Source organism: Dendrobates tinctorius, unplaced genomic scaffold, assembly GCF_039654945.1.
Source record: "Dendrobates tinctorius isolate UK_male_01 unplaced genomic scaffold, ASM3965494v1 ptg000009l, whole genome shotgun sequence".
Lineage (NCBI taxonomy): Eukaryota > Metazoa > Chordata > Amphibia > Anura > Dendrobatidae > Dendrobates > Dendrobates tinctorius.
In genome coordinates this window covers 21,798,023-21,814,809 of record NW_027361677.1, presented here as the reverse complement: position 1 = coordinate 21,814,809, position 16,787 = coordinate 21,798,023, and the positions used below count along the sequence as shown (strand labels likewise).

Genomic DNA, 16,787 nt, shown 5'->3' with positions numbered 1-16,787 from the left:
TAGGGTTGCAGCTCTATATCCCGATCCTTCGGCAAGGGTTAGAGTCAATGGGGCAATATCAGATTCCATAACCATTGGGAATGGCACACGACAGGGTTGCCCTCTGTCGCCCCTTTTATACACGGTGGTAATGGAACATTTGGCGGTGGCAATTAGAAGGAATCCCAGTGTGCATGGTCTATCGGTGGACCGCGCTCATTATAAGGTCTCTCTTTACGCTGATGACCTACTGTTGTACGTATCCCAGCCGCACATTACCCTCCCGTCGTTGATGGCAGAGTTTCAAAAATATAGTGCAGTCATTAATTTTAAAATTAATTTTCAGAAAAGCGAAGCCCTTAACATATCCCTGGGACAGGCAGAGCTTGAGAGGACCATGGGGAATTTCCCCTTTCGGTGGAAATCCGGAGCCATTCAATATTTGGGTATTCAAATCCTACCGCCATGACTGACCTTTACAAACTAAACTATTTGCCCCTCTTAGAATCGACCCTGAAACGTTTGAGTACGGACGAAAGAATATCTCGTGGTTTGGCAGGATGAACTCATTTAAGATGGATGTTCTTCCCAGGTTTTTATATCTGTTCCAGGCGGTTCCGATTATACCACCGAAGGCATTCTTCCAGACCATCAGATCTGCACTGACCCGTTTTATTTGGCAGACCTCTAAGCCCCGTCTAAAGTGCACTATCCTGACTACCCCGAAATCCAGAGGCGGTGCGGGCCTCCCTGACCTAGAACTTGACCATCGAGCCTCCATACTTGCACGTCTATTCGACTGGCAATTCGGCCACCGTTCCAAACAATGGGTTCAACTAGAACAGACATCCTTTAATATCCCTCTGCGGCACCTTCCATGGATCCGACGCTATGACTTTGCTGCAGACAACCCTGAGGGATCCACAGGCTTTTTGGCGCGAGAAGCTCTACAGCTATGGAACCGATTTAAAAAGAAATTGATCAGTACCCTGAACCCGTTGACACCAATCTTTGGTAACCCGGATTTTCCTCCTGGATGTCACAGAGACCAATTTTTGGGTTGGCATATTAGTACTGACTTACGCCTGGGACAGGTTCTGGTGGGAGGGGATATTCCATCTTTGGAAACCTTACGGAAAGTTTCCCACTAGGCTACTCTCCTGGATGGAATACAATCAATTGAGGGCGACATTTGGTTGACCGCACTTCTCGTCCCCCCATGACAAGGCTAGAAAATTTACTACAACAGCAGGACCCTCCCTCTCATTTGATTTCCCTTTTTTACAAGGAACTCCATGCTGGGGACTCGGATGCGATACCGAGTTACATCCGAGCATGGGAAGAGGAGATGGGATATAAATTTTCTGCTGAAAACCTTGACAAAGCCTACCTTTTCACACACAAGATGTCCTCGGCTGGGGGCGCACATGAGAAAAATTTTAAGATACTGACCAGATGGTACCTGTCCCCAGACTAAAGTCTGTTATCCCGTTGGTAGACGACACCTGCTGGCGGTGTGGAGCCGAGAGAGGCACACTATTCCATATATGGTGGCAGTGCCCCGCTATACGGCCCTTCTGGAAGAAGGTGTTCTTGGCTTATCATAGAATTTCTGTAGAGTATGTTCTCCCCTCCCCGCAAATTGCCATCCTCTCGATCCTTCCGGGTCCCATATTCACTCAGAAACGGAGCCTTCTCCGGTTTTGTATGACCGCGGCACGCATCGTAATTCCTCGCCACTGGCACACGGCGGCACCGCCAACTACGGCGGAATGGGTGTCGGAATTCGCAGACATCTTCCATATGGAAGAATTGATGGCTGAAATGGAAGGGGACAACATCCGTTTAATCCGTGTGTGACAACCTTGGATCTTGTTCAAGGAAACTACTGAACTACCTCAATTGGTTGAGGAGGCTTCTTAGAGATCGGTTTGGAGCTCTGGTGTCCGCTTCCCCCCCCCCCCCACTTTTTTTTTTCTCTTCTTCTGAAATACACCTCTGCTGCTACACGTAAAGATGTTGCTACGTTTGTTTGCAATTGTTTTCTTGAGTTTGACCATATGCACTGCTTATGTATCAGAGGATACTTGGGGAGGAATGACATTTCTCCAACTGTTCCAATGCACATAAGTAAATAATGTACAACGAATTATTATTTAGCTGAGCTTACCAACCTATAGTGCCAAGTACTTGGTTTGTTTTTTGTACATGGTAGTGTATATGAATATACACCAATATTTATCTCCCCGAGACATTACGAGCCCTCGATTCAGAAGATGTTTCAACTTTATTCGAGACTGACTATACTGCGATTTTGTACGGCTTGGTGTATAATGTTTGTTGTCTTGTATGTTACATTTGTCTATTTGTTTTTTCAATAAAAAGATTCAACATAATACAGGATGTAACTCAGGATCAGTAATGTAATGTATGTACACAGTGACTCCACCAGCAGAATAGTGAGTGCAGCTCTGGGGTATAATACAGGAGGTAACTCAGGATCAGTCATGTAATGTATGTACACAGTGACTGCACCAGCAGAATAGTGAGTGCAGCTCTGGGGTATAATACAGGATGTAACTCAGGATCAGTGATGTAATGTATGTACCCAGTGACTGCACCAGCAGAATAGTGAGTGCAGCTCTGGGGTATAATACAGGATGTAACTCAGGATCAGTAATGTAATGTATGTACACAGTGACTGCACCAGCAGAATAGTGAGTGCAGCTCTTGATTATAAGACAAGATGTAACTCAGGATCAGTAATGTAATGTACGTACACAGTGACTGCACCAGCAGAATAGTGAGTGCAGCTCTGGAGTATAATACAGGATGTAACTCAGGATCAGTAATGTAATGTATGTATGTACACAGTGACTCCACCAGCAGAATAGTGAGTGCAGCTCTGGAGTATAATACAAGATGTAACTCAGGATCAGTAATGTAATGTATGTACACAGTGACTGCACCAGCAGAATAGTGAGTGCAGCTCTGGAGTATAATACAGGTGTAACTCAGGATCAGTAATGTAATGTATGTACACAGTGACTGCACCAGCAGAATAGTGAGTGCAGCTCTGAAGTATAATACAGGATGTAACTCAGGATCAGTAATGTAATGTATGTATGTACACAGTGACTCCACCAGCAGAATAGTGAGTGCAGCTCTTGACTATAATACAAGATGTAACTCAGGATCAGTAATGTAATGTATGTACACAGTGACTGCACCAGCAGAATAGTGAGTGCAGCTCTGGACTATAATACAAGATGTAGCTCAAGTACAGTGTAAATAATGTAATGTATCTGCAAGTTAACTTTTATGTAAATTTTATCTGGATTTTGAATATTAATTGAAAAATGGCAATCATCAATGGATATAGACAAATGCATATGGAGCAGGGAATCATTATCAATACAATACCCTTAATATAATGTACTCTAATATGGCAGATGTTCGCTATATCTGTCATTGCACTCTGGTTCTGACCCGCTCCCTGCATCTGAGAAACTACTGGGCCTTTTTTTAGCCAATTTTCTTCTTAAGCACTTTATACAAAAATGTGCAGATACGTTTATTTTTAGGATTTTTATTGGGCTCCTTCAGACGAGCGTGTTTTCAGTCCGTGTGCTGTGCATGTCAATGGAGCGGACCGTTACCAATGTGCCAATTTGCAGCGTGCACTATTGCAGCACACTTTAATAGCGCACGCGATAGAAGGCAGCGCTTCCACTTGTCTGCCCTACGATGAGCATGTGGAGCCAGGCATGATTTTTTCATATGACGTCTGAAGCCGGTTTATTAACTTTTTACAACATAGAAGTAATTAGTTGACAAATTAAGTCAATGAGCAGTATAGATAAAGATTTTTTGGAGGTGGGTGGCTTTCTTTTTCAAACAAGTTTTTAAAACTTTTCAAAACTTTTTTTTCCCCTGAAACTTTTTGACCAGCCAGTGTCTCTTTTGGATCCGATTCAAAAATGTCACATTCACTTTCTCTTTTTTTTTCCTATTTGATGTTTTTCAAAAAAGAGAGCGGAAAGGAAACGCTCAAATGAGCAGCAAAAGTGGTTTGAGGCTGTGTGCACACGCTGCGGAAAAGGTGCGGATTCATCCGCGCGGATTTTGTACAATCCGCAGGTGAAACCGCAGGTCAAAAGACCTGCGGTTTTACCTGCGGATTGCTCTGCGATTTTGCCCTGCGGTTTTTCATCTCCTCAATGGAGGAGATGGCAAACCGCAGGAGAATCCGCAGAAAGAATTGACATGTCAATTCTTTCTGCGGATTGAAAACCGCAGATAATCCGCGCGGAAAATTCCGCACTGTCTGCACTGCGGTTTTTGATTCCCATAGGGAATCATGGTACTGTACACCGCAGCAGAAACTGCTGCGGGTCCGCAGCGGCCAAAACCGCTGCGGAACCGCAGCAAAATCCGCAGCGTGTGCACACAGCCTTACAATAGAAATGTATAGCAAGAGATTTTTAAGCATTTTTTTTTTAATCAGACCCGCTTGTCAAAAAAAACAAAACAACCGTGCACATACCCTTAGAAGCAATACGTTTCTGCCAAAATTTGACATTTCCTTTACTTTTTCTTACCTCTCCTTCTCACTCCGGGAACAAAACCACCGTATCGCCATCGACTTGCCAGCCGTGGAGCAGTAAAGATGTCCTCAGAGAGGGAGCGCATAACGCTGCTGGGTGCCGGACCGCCTGCCGCTTGTCAGCCTCTCTAGGTGAGAGCAATGCTTATAGGAATCAATAAGACTCTTTATGTTTTCCTTGAAATCCAAGAACAGCAGCCCCTTCAACTTCTCACGAAGAGTCCTGATCGGTTCGGCTATTTTGGCATGGGCACAGTAGCACTGTGTTAGACCCGCGCTGCCCTCTCTATGTGGACAGGGTCAGTTGTTTGTGTCCCCCCAGGTCACACTGCAGCTTATCAGTCCGGAGCTAGGATCATTCAAGAGAATACCTCCTTGCTTCTCTGCCTAAACCTGTCTGGCAGCTCTCAGGCTGTGTCCTTCCAAGTTAACAGGTTGATCCTTCTCTCTATTGTCATTGCTAAAAAATTAACCCCTTGCACAACATCGTTTTTGGCAAGCCGTACCGAGCCCTGGATGGCCGATAGGTGGTACCACGTCGCCGGCACAGTGCCTGGTCCTTCATGGTCCTGTAGTGCATGAACAGGGCAGGGCTGATATTGAACATGTGAAAGCTACTTCGATATATAGACATTATTTTTAGTTTTGCAGTAAATGAATAAGATGTAGACAGATAATGTGATTGACCCAACTAGTTTTCGGTCCGTCACCCAGTGCTCCAGTTCCACCAGTCCGGTGGTCCACTTAGACTGGTGGCACTGGAAGACTTGGGGATAGGTGATAACTTGCAGATCGCTGGGTGTCCTACCAGTCCATAGATCTCGATCCTGAAGCACCACGTTTGAATGGAGTGACGAGCGCGCCATTAATTGTCTATAGGACTGCTGGAGATAGCTGAGTGCTGCACTTTGCTACTGCATTTCCAGTTGACCCCTAGACAATGAATGGAGTGGGAGCACACAGCTCCATTCAAATGGGGCATTTCAGACCCCTGTTCTCAAGATCAGCGAGGGTCCAACCTATCAGCAAGGACAAGTTATAATTTGCCATGTTAGGACAAGATAGTTTGTCACTCCCAAAACTCAATATCGAGGACTTATCACTTATAAAGATTATACCTATAGTACAGAGTTCACTAATTTTGCTTTATTACATATGTAAATAAGGGGTCCTCAGGGCATCCTTGCTGTGGCCAAGGGCTCAGTGCTCCGTTCTGCCCCCTCATTTACAATCCCCCACAACTTCCTTATAATGATGGACGGCAATCGCTTCAGATCGTGCACGCACGGACACTGCAGGAGCAGAGAGCACGTACAGTGTCAGTGCAGGAATTTTCTGATCCACCTCTCCTATTTGCACACATTATTACACAGTAGTGGACGTCCTTTGCTAACAGGAGAGGGAGATGACACTGCCAGGGCAAAGAACACAGTGTCAGTGCAGGCTGCTCATCTCTCGCTCCTGTCTGCAGCAGCTATTCATTGCACACAGTAGCAGATGGCCAACGCTGACAGGAGAGGGAGATGAAAACGCTAATACAGTGACACTGCAGGGGCTGAGCGTGCACATTGTGTGCGCTGTCATCCCGCTCTCCATATCCACGTGCAACGAGTAGCTGCTGCAGACAGGAGCGAGAGATGAGAGTAGCCTGCACAGACACTGTGTGTGCTCTCTGCTCCTACATTGTCAGTGTGTGCAGGGCTGGAGATTTAAATCAGGCAGTGCTCTCTGTCAATCAACATAAGGGGCAGTCTGGAGGATTGTAATCGAGGGGGCAAACCGGTGCACCGAGCTCTGGGCCACCCCAGGGGTGCACCGAGGTCTTGGCCACAACAGGGGTGCACGGAGCTCTGGGCCACAACAGGGGTGCACCGAGCACTGGGCCACCCCAGGGGTGCACCGAGGTCTTGGCCACCCCAGGGGTGCACCGAGCTCTGGGCCACCCCAGGGGTGCACCGAGGACCCTTATTTACATACAACATAAAACTTTTTTAGTGTAAAGCGAAATTAGTGAAATTATAAATGTAATAGAGTGCTAAGTCCTCTATATGACCGTGTGAGTGGTTTAATTTGAGTTTTGAGGATTTCAGATTTTATTTAGATTTCAAGGAGAGACGTTCCCATACAAGTAGGTGAGTATACAGATAAAGCGGTGACGTCGCTCTCTATAAAGCCCAGCATCTCGAGTACAATCCTCTTTTCCATGTCTTACACAAAGCCATGGGCTGAGGAAAAATGATTCTGAATCCACATCGACTGCCTGACGTCTAATGACGTTCGCACCGCTGTCATACATGACGATTTTTATGAGTCCGTAGCACAAGCTCCTGAAAATTGATGATATCTTCATCCAAGTCACCATCATGAATAAAGGTACTATTATTCGGCACACAGCTTAGTTCTTACAGTGCCAGGTTTTTTTTTTTCTTTAAAGAATGGCGTAAACAATCAAGGTTATTGATGAAAATAAGTTTGTGAACCCTTCTGGTTAGCGACTACTGTAGTCTTCCTTATTGACAATATCCTGATCCGTTCCAGTAGCCGAGGTCCAAATACGAGGAGGTCTACATGGGGCTTTTTGGTATAGAATTCAATTATTGCAATCCATCAAGGTCATTGTCTTCAGCCATAATTTAGGAGGATATGTCGTCTTTTTTTCTGGCAACTAAAGGTGAGTTTTAGTTGGCCAAAATACAGCCATTCTTTACTGTCTGAATTACAGACATAACTCCCAGACCTCCATACTCCATCTGAACCTCACGCCTCTGGCGATTTTCAGTTCAACAAAACTTTGGTGGGGAACGGTATTTTTCCTGACTCCCCCATACACATGCACTCTCAGGTCGACTGAGTGTGCATGTGTTTTCAGTGGAGGGGAGATGCTAGTTGAAAGTCCAACGATCCAATTCTCTTCCTTGATATCATTTGTTGGGCGGAGAATTCGGATGGCCCCATACACATCAGATGGTCCCACCAAAATCAGCACGTTCAGGTGACTTTCGCAGCTCATCTCAAGTGAATACATAGGATTGTGCATGTTAAAATTCAGCACTTCCAATCCTTCCTTTTCCTGATATGATGTTGGAGAGGAGTTAGCACATGTATATAAAACAGTAATCTAATTCTGCTCAAATTTTCAAGTTTGGCAGACTTTTCTCATGTGTATTATCACCTTTAGGATAGGCTATTAATGTGTGAGTAGTTGGTTCAAACCTCTTGGATAAGTGTATAGGGAGGCTGCAATATTATGCAATACAAGCAAATTGAATCAGCAAAGCTGATTAAATGCAATTTCTCATTACTAACTTGGTTGGTATATTCTTTCTGTAGTGATCTGTCCATAGGGCACGTTCTCCGGCCTCCCACCACATTCCTGCTGAATTCCGACTTTCGCCCATGACTGGTGGCACAAAGGACCGTCGGCGACCGGATCAGGGATTTGTTTGTTTGTTTGTGTTTTTCCTGCTGCCCAATATATGTAGCATCTTATTAATAATTACTTCTCAGATGAATGTGTGTCTGCTTGACAGTAGGGTCACTTTCGTCTGTATTGCAGTTGTTACATGTCCTTCCAAAGTTATAGTAAAAATCAATTTGAGCAATATATGGTGAATTATTAGGAAAAGGAAGCAGGACCCTCTTCTGCATGTAGGGGGTTACCTTACATTCAGGGAAATGACATTGAAATAGTCGACACCTATAAGTACCTTGGTGTGATCCTCAATAAGCTTGACTGGGCCCATCACTTGGATGCAGTGTACAGGAAGGGCCACAGTAGGCTTTATCTGCTCAGAAGGCTGAGAGCTTTCGGAGTTAGGGGAGCAACTCCTTGCATCCTTCTTCAACTCTGTTGTGGCATCAGTCATCTTCTTTGGTATGGCGTGCTGGGGTAGTGGCATATCAACCCGGGACAGGAATAGGCTGGACAAACTGATTAGAAGGGCCAGCTCTGTCCTGGGATCCCCCCTTGACCCAGTTCAGGACGTAAGAGACAGGAGGATACTGGCCAAGGTGAGCTACATGGGGCAGAATGATTCCCATCACATGCATGAGACCGTGACAAAGATGTGCAGTACTGTCAGTGACCGGCTACTTCATCCTAAAATGTGAGAGGGAGCGCTATCGAAAGTCCTTCCTTCCTGCTGCAGTTAGGCTGTATAACCAGCACTGTCCAAAACAGAGAACGACCCAAACAGTGAATTGATAGATCCAAAGTTGTGATAGTCCGGTTATATCTTTTTTTTTGTATATGTACCTACCTACTGTCAATGTAATGCCTTTATGCATCTGTACTTGTTCCTGCCTTGCTGATGTAATGCTCTGAATTTCCCCATGGTGGGACGATTAAAGGATTATCTTATCTGATCTTAAAATAGTCTTCTCTGAGTTAAGGGGGTTTTACACTAAGCGATATCGCTAACAATATCGCTAAAACATCACTGGTTTTGTGACGTTATAGCGATATTGCTAGCGATATCGCTATGTGTGATACTTACCTCCGACCGGCTCCCCCGCTGTCCATCGCTGATCGCGCGAGAATGTCCGGCTCCATTTCTCGTCGGGCGCTTCCTGCTGAGACTTCCTGCTGTGACGACGAGCGACGCTGGACGCGGGCGGGCGGATGTCAGGATCGCTGTGTGTGAATGGTAAGTATCGTGCGCTGCGTCGCTGCTGCATCGCTGTGAGATCTTTCTGTATGAAAGCTCACTAGCCATCATTTAGCGATGCACCAGCGATCCTGACCGGGTCGGATCGCTGGTGCATCGCTAAATGTAAAAGGGCCTTTATTCTGACTGAGTCACTAGAGCAGTCAGTCGGACTCCATATACCAACTGTTATATATCTCCCTCACATCAGTTGGTTTACAGAGCATCAGAGGACCTCCAGGATAATAACAGCAAAATTTATATACTTTATCATATTGCATATCAGAAAAAAACACTGTGCCTGTACATAAATACACTACAAGGCTATAGCATCTATTATCCACCTTGCCAGGGTATTCTTGGAGGCTTTGAGTCCCTTTCTAGGTCCCTGGAAACACACAAAGAGAGATCCATCCTTCCTACACTTCTGGGTGGACTTTAGGTACTGAATCAGATATCTCCTAACATCTAAGGGCCCCGTCACACATAGCGACTCACCAGCGATCCCGACAACGATATGACCTTTTCAGGATCACTGGTGAGCTGCCAAACAGGCAGCTTCACCAACGATCAGCACCAGCGACACGCGGGTAACAAGCAACGTAAGTCGCTTAGTTACCCACTGTGTACCTTAGATACCAGCGCGCTGGTGCAGGGAGTTGGTAACCAAAGTACACATCGGGTTTCTAAGCGGCGCGCGGCACTTAGCAACCCGATGTGTACCTTGGATACAGCTCCCTGCACCAGTGTGCTGGTAACTAAGGTACACATCGGGTTTCTAATCGCTGCACGCCGCTTAGAAACCCGATGTGTACCTTAGTTACGAGCGCCAGCTCACTGATCTCCCGCCTGCCACACGCAGTGATGCGTGCTGGCCAGCGGGAGACCAGCGATCAAAAAAATGTCCTGGCCATTCCAGGATGATCAGCGATAACCGGCAGGGGGGCCGGTCGCTGGTAAGTGTCACACACAGCTATCTCTCTGGTGAGATTGCTGTTGCGTCATAAAACTTGTGACTCAGCAGCGATCTCGCTAGCAAGATCGCTGTGTGTGACGGGGGCTTAAGGCATGGAATCTTCATTCTTCCCTATTCCTAGGGTTAGAACAAAAGGAAGGAAGGACTACCTCCTGGGACATATGGAAATGAAATGCTACCTTTGGTAAGTACGCCGGGTCAGGTTTTAAAATAACCCTATCATCCAGTATCTTTGTGAAGGTAGGACCTGCAGATAAGGCCTGAATATCACTATCCTTCAAAACTGCTCTCCTGGTGGCTTTAACATCAGCCCGGAAGGGTAGGATTTTGAGAGGAGGTGAATCTAGAGGCTCAAAGGGGGACCTTGTTAGTGCTGATAGGGCTAGATTTAAATCCCAAGATGGTAGCCTCTGACTATCGGCCTAGATCTAGCGGCGGCTCTGATGAAGCGTGCTACCCACGGGTCACCCGTTACATCATGATTATATAATGCTCTTAGTGCTGCTACTTGTACTTTTAAAAAGGTACTGACTGCCAGGCCCCGTTCTAGCCCTTTTTGTAAAAACTCTCAGGGATCGCAGTAATTGGGACACCATCCTGAACTCTTACACCTGAGGTGTACAGGAACTTTCTCCAAGTCTTACAGTAAGCTCTTGTGGTGACAGCTTTTCTACTGTTTAAAAGGGTAGAAACTAATTTCTCTGAAAAGCCTCTCTCTCAATATCGCCCCCTCAAATTCCATACTGTTAAATGAAGGTTCGCTGATCGAGGGTGGAAAACCGGCTCCTGGGAAGGGAGGTCCGGGAGATACGGCAGAACCCAAGGATCTGTGATCGATAACATCCTCAGCCAGGAGAACCAAGTTCTCTTTTGGCCAGAAGGGGGCTATTAATATTAGTCTCGACTAGAGTTGAGCGACTTTGGTCGGATCGGGTTTCGTGAAACCCGAATGAAACAAAATAAGTTTCAGATGGAACTCGTCCGACTAGAGCAAAACAAAGTCGGAGTTTCGTCCGAAACCCGACCCCAATGCAAGTCAATGGGAAATAAAAGTCGGACGAAACTCCGACTTTTTTTGCTCTAGTCGGACGAGTTTCATCTGAAACTTATTTTGTTTCATTCGGGTTTCACGAAACCCGATCCGACCAAAGTCGCTCAACTCTAGTCTCGACCCATCCTCCCTGACTTTCCATAGGACCACCGGGATGAGGATAAGTTGGGGGAAAGGAGTATGCCAGACTGAGTCCACGGAATCATGAAGGTGTCCAGGTATTGGGGATTGGACCTGGGATCTAGGGAACAAAATGTTTCCACCTTTTTGCTGATGACATTGGCAAAACAGGTCTATGACCAGGGCCCCCCACATTTTCACAATCTGCTTTTAAACAGATTGGGTTGTGAACCATTCGCCCTGTCTCAATTGATAAAGGATCAGAAAATGTACTTTCTGGTTTTATACCCCTTGAATGTGAAATGCGGAAAGGGACAGAAGATTGTTCTCTGCTAAACTGAAGATCTGGGAAGTGGTGTTCATAAGGGCCCAGGATCTGGTCCCCCCATGGTGGTTTAGATAGATCACTACCACCTGATTGTCCGACAACAGCCAAACGTGATGACCCCATAGAATGTGTAGGAAATCTGATAGAACTTTGGGCAGTAGGTCGCGCACTTTCTGGTTCGAAGAGGCCTCGAGCTCCGGGCCTCTCCACACTCCCCAAGTGACCCTGTCGCCCAGATGAGCCCCCCCATCCCGTGGGGATTGCGTTGGTGATAACTACCTGGGATACTTCTGTTACCCATGGAATTCTTTTGGACAAGTTGTTGGTGCGTTTCCACCAGTCTAGGGAATGAATAGTGGCTCAGGCTAGGGTCATGTTGCCTGGTTCTTTAGAATGTCCCACTGTAGATCCCTGGTTTGTAACTGTGCCCACTGAACTGCCGGTTAACAGGCGAAAAAGGAACCTAGTAGTGACATGGCCTTCCTCAAGGTCATAGAGGGGTTCTGAGAGGCTCTTGCCACCAGATCTATAATCTTCCCCATTTTCTTTGTTGGGAGACAGTATTCCTGCTTCCGGGAGTCCAACGTTAACCCCAGGAATTCCTGTACCATGTTTGGCTCTAGCATTGATTTTTTAGGTTTATAAGCCAGCCCAGGTCTGTTAGGGTACTCATTACTCTGTCCATCTGCTCTCTGCAGTGTTGAACCGAGTTGCTCGCTATGAAAAAATCATCCAAGTGGGGGAATATCAAAATGTCCTGTTCTCTCAGGTGACCCATCATTTCTGCCACTAATTTGGTAAATACCAAGGTGGCTACTGATAGTCGGAAGGGATCTGTATTGAAATTCCTTTATTTCCCCCCCCCCCCCCCCCCCATGTAAACCGCTAACCTGAGGAACCTCTGGGATTCTTTGTGACTGGGGGACAGAATAGTAGGCATCGCTGAGATCCAGGACAGTCATAAAAACAGTTCGGAAACAGTACTTTGATGGTCGATTTTATTGATTCCATTTTGAATTTCTGCATTTTCACATAGCCATTCAATTTCCGCAGGTTTATAATTGTCCGATAGGACCCGTGTCTAGCTTGGTCACTAAAAACAGCGTGGAGTAGAATCCCTTTCCTGAGGTGGGACTTCTTGAAGGACAGATTTTCTCACTAGGTCCCTGGCCTCGCGTTCTTGTTCTTGTGGAGAAGATTTCAGGAGAGTTACTGCAAAGCTCTGGTGAGGGAGGGAGCGGAAGTCTATTCAAAGACCCGCCCTGACCAGGTTCAGTATCCAGGCGCTGTTTGAGATTTTTTTCCCAGGCCAGAAGGAATTGGGATAATCTTACCGCCACCCTGGAAAAGCTGTCACTTTGAGGCCTTTTTATCTCGGGAAGAATTCCGTAAGAGGAACCCCCAGTCCTTCCTTTTCCCTTCGTCCTATCTATTCTGCTCCCTCGGGGGCCTTCTGCGGAAGAACTTTTTTTTGTCCGAAAGGACCGTTTAAGCAACAGGGGGGCTCAGATTAGGGAACCCCTTCTTATCCCCTGCTTTCTGAAGGATATCGTCCAGTGTTTCCCCAAACAAAAATAGACCCTCACATGGGATTGAGCACAGCTTAAGTTTTGCCTGCAAGTCTCCCGGACAGCACTTAAGCCATAGCGTCCTAAGGGCTGCGTTTGAGAGAGCCGCAGACTTAGATGTTATCCTGACCGAATCGGCTGATGAATCTGCCAAGAAAGCAGCTGCACCTCTTATCAAGGGAATAGACTCCAGTATTTTATTCCTGGCCACCCAATCCCGCAGCTGCTTCTCCAACTGATCTACCCATACCATAAGGAACCTGGAGGTTCATGTTGCTGCTATGGTGGGCCTAGGTTTCCCCCTTTGAGGAAAGTGTCAGCTTTCTTATCCAAGTGGTCTTTTAATGTCCCCATATCCTCGAAGGGGAGGGCAAATCTTTTAGAGGCTTTGGCTACTGCGACATCAAGCTTTGGGGCCTTATCTCATGATGTGCATGCCTCCTCGTCAAAGGGGTACTTTCTCTTAAGGGAAGGCACTGAGGAATTTTTCCTGTCAGGCTTCTCCCACTCTTTCTTAATTAGGCCCTGGATGTTTTCGTTCTTGGGGAAAACTTTACGCCTCATCTGGCCTATCCTCTCAAACATTATGTCCTGAACCATATAGTCAGGGCAAGTGTCTATTACCCCCATGGTTGATCTTACTGCTATTACCAGGGTAGCAACTTCATCTAGGGGGAAGCAGGGACGTCCCCCAGATTCTTCGTTTGAGGATGAGGAGGGGTCTGGTACATCTGAGGCTATTTCCCCGGAGCTAGGGGAATCCGACTGGGAGTATACGGCAGCTTCCTTTCTTTTGACCTTATCTCCCTGTTTAAGGGACTTAAAGGCACTTTCAACCTCTGATCTGATAGCTGATCTCAGCTCGGAGGCATAGTCTGGGGTTTCCTCAAAGATTACTTGTCCTCTTATGAATGGGTCACCGAGGAGGATAGCAGGCCCATTCTAAGCCACAGAAAACCAGAGAGGTTGGTAACTAAGCGGATTGCAGACCCCTGATCCTATCCACACAACTAGCAGTAGCCGTGGAGCATACCTACGATGATCCTAGACGCCTCGGCACAGCCAGAGAGCTAACTAAGCCTAAAGGAAGAAAGAGGAAATCTAAACTGCCCCGGAGCAGACCCCAAAGGAATAGATAGCCACCAAACATATATTGTCGGTGAGACAAGATGAAAACACAAACGCAGGCAGAAAAATAGACTGAGCAAATGATGGGGCCCACACTGACTAGACAGGAAAGTTAAGACACTGTCTGCAATCACGCAAAAAACTCTGCAAAAAGTCGAACACATCTGATGCACAAAAAACACTGAAGTCGCACGACTTCGCCCCCACTATATCAGCACTCTGGTATATTCTGAAAGCAAAGCAAAAAGAGACCAATATAACAGGGGACAAAACAAACTGGCACAAGCAGCAACATATGAGCGGTGATTCAGCACAGCCCCAGCCGGAGCTGGCTGACCCGCACAAAGCAGAGATAGACAAAACCAGATCAAATGCAAACAGAATAGCACATTAACCACTTAGCTTAATCATGCAGGGAAAGAGCAGGAGACATCAGACCTCAGAAGGCACAGGAAGAAAATCACCAGCAGGGATAGAGGGAGTCAGCTGTCTTAAATCCCAATCAGAAACCCCAGCTCTCGAAGCGTCTTCCTCATTATCAGGTGGCAAGCCTCTGTCAATCAGATCAGCTCCACTACCTCCAGTAACCACAACAGGGAGCCCAGAAAGAGAACTCACAACCCCTCTGTCAATCTGACCAGCTCCACTACCTTCAGTAATCACCAGAGGGAAGCCAGAGAGAGAATTCACAACATTGTCCTATACAAAAACTACAAAGCTTCTTGCCCCAGGACACCGGCAATGCTCTGTTGCACATGGGGCAACACCTAGGTTTGTTTTTTCCAAATTTCTTCCTTCCCTACAAAAGAGGAAAGGGGGGGACCCCAATTACTGTACATAGTGAACTTTCACGAAGATCACTCACCCCTCTGACGCAGCCTCAGGTACCGGTTCTGGAGGACGGATAGGATCTGGTAAGGGCTCTTTCAAGGATGGTGACTTCTCCTTTACGCCCCTGCTGCGTTGTGTGGAGTGACTGCTGGATCTCCGCTTGTCTGTAGAAGGACGTCTCTCATTCGGCTCTGGTAGCTGCTGCTGTAGTTGCTGGTGCTGCTGATCAATGTCCTCCATGATTTTGCAGGACTGCATGCTGTAGGGAGCGTAGTCACTTCCGGTCACCTTCCTGTGGCCGCTCACACGCAAGACACCTCGGTCCCAGCGGTGGCAGCCTCAAGCACCATACCAGCCATGACAGGGGTCTCCCCGCTGCCAGAACTTGGGACTGGTCGACCCTGGATTCCGTAATCTTCAGACAGCATCTTCATGCAGGTACCACACACTGAAGGTTCCCCATCAGGGACAGGAAACCAACTGATGCGAGGGAGAGGTACCGCCCTTTTATCTGTAGGTTCCCTGTCCCTGAAGGGCAGATCCCCTCTCTCCGCAGTGCTTTCACGGGGGATAGAGAAAAAATACTTATTTTAATATCATAATTATACTTCATGCTCAGATGGATTTTAAAGTAGGTACATCAGCCTCATGAGGTCTGAGATCCATTTACACAGTTATTATTGTGAAATCAGGTGACAGATTCACTTTAAGTCCTGTTGAACCAACCTGCCAGGCTTCCTTTTACCCTTTGCTGTCCTAGCCCTAAATCTTAGTGATCTTTCTCCTCCCAGTCCTCCTTAATACTGCAGATGGGCACATGTCCTAGGTGAGATCCCTTGCAAATTTCCCCACTGTAGATGAGGCGACCTATGACACCCTGTAGGTATCGTTCACGTGTCCTACTCCAATTATCGGGACGGGTGCGTGTTACCGGCAGGGTTGTCAAATTACCAGTGACTCTCTATGAGAGTCACTGCACAACCCCTTTACGAGAACAAATTTAACTGTAGGGTTATCAACCTAAGATTAGTAGGACCCAGGGGGCACAAGCAGGGGTGTATATATCATAAAGGCAGATCAAGCAGGCTCTTATAAACGGGAGACCTTGGTCCCATCCTCTTTTTCACTGGATCAAGAGCCCAAACAAAATTCCCTCTCCAAAGTATCTGCATTAGTAAAGTTGGGGAATTGGCTTAACAGTTAAGGAAACTGAGTCAAGGGTGCGCAAAACCTTTGCAATCCCAAAACCACAATGTAGGAAGAATCCAGTGTTTTGCTGTGGCGCTTCCTTACTTCTCCATACGCTGCCAGGTATGGGCCACGACTGCAAGACTGGTTTCCAAAATCCATGTCCCCTGACCTGAACACCTGCATAGGTTGTTGAGTTCAGGATAGGAGACCAGCGCTCAGTCCATTCATCACGATTTGTACTCAGACCGTGAAACACAGTGGCATGAATCTGTCTTTAGGGATACTTGCAGTTTTCTTTTTCTTAGCGATAGTGGATTCAGAAGGAAAAGAAAATATCAACGAATGACTGACATTAGTAGGGGG

The 16,787-nt window shown here is 46.7% G+C and overlaps 1 protein-coding gene across 3 annotated transcripts in view; it reads right to left on the bottom strand.

Annotated features, from left to right (window-relative positions):
* The window catches only part of NFAT5 (nuclear factor of activated T cells 5), a 108,755-nt gene extending 103,782 nt beyond the window's left edge, over positions 1-4,973 (bottom strand). For 2 of the 3 annotated variants that reach the window (XM_073584306.1, XM_073584324.1), the window contains exon 1: positions 4,581-4,973. In XM_073584306.1, coding sequence (XP_073440407.1) covers positions 4,581-4,671 — 91 coding nt within the window. In that variant the 5' untranslated portion in view covers positions 4,672-4,973. The remainder of the gene's footprint in view (positions 1-4,580) is intronic. The other variant, XM_073584297.1, reaches the window with a different exon arrangement.
* Between the last annotated feature and the right edge of the window lie 11,814 nt (positions 4,974-16,787).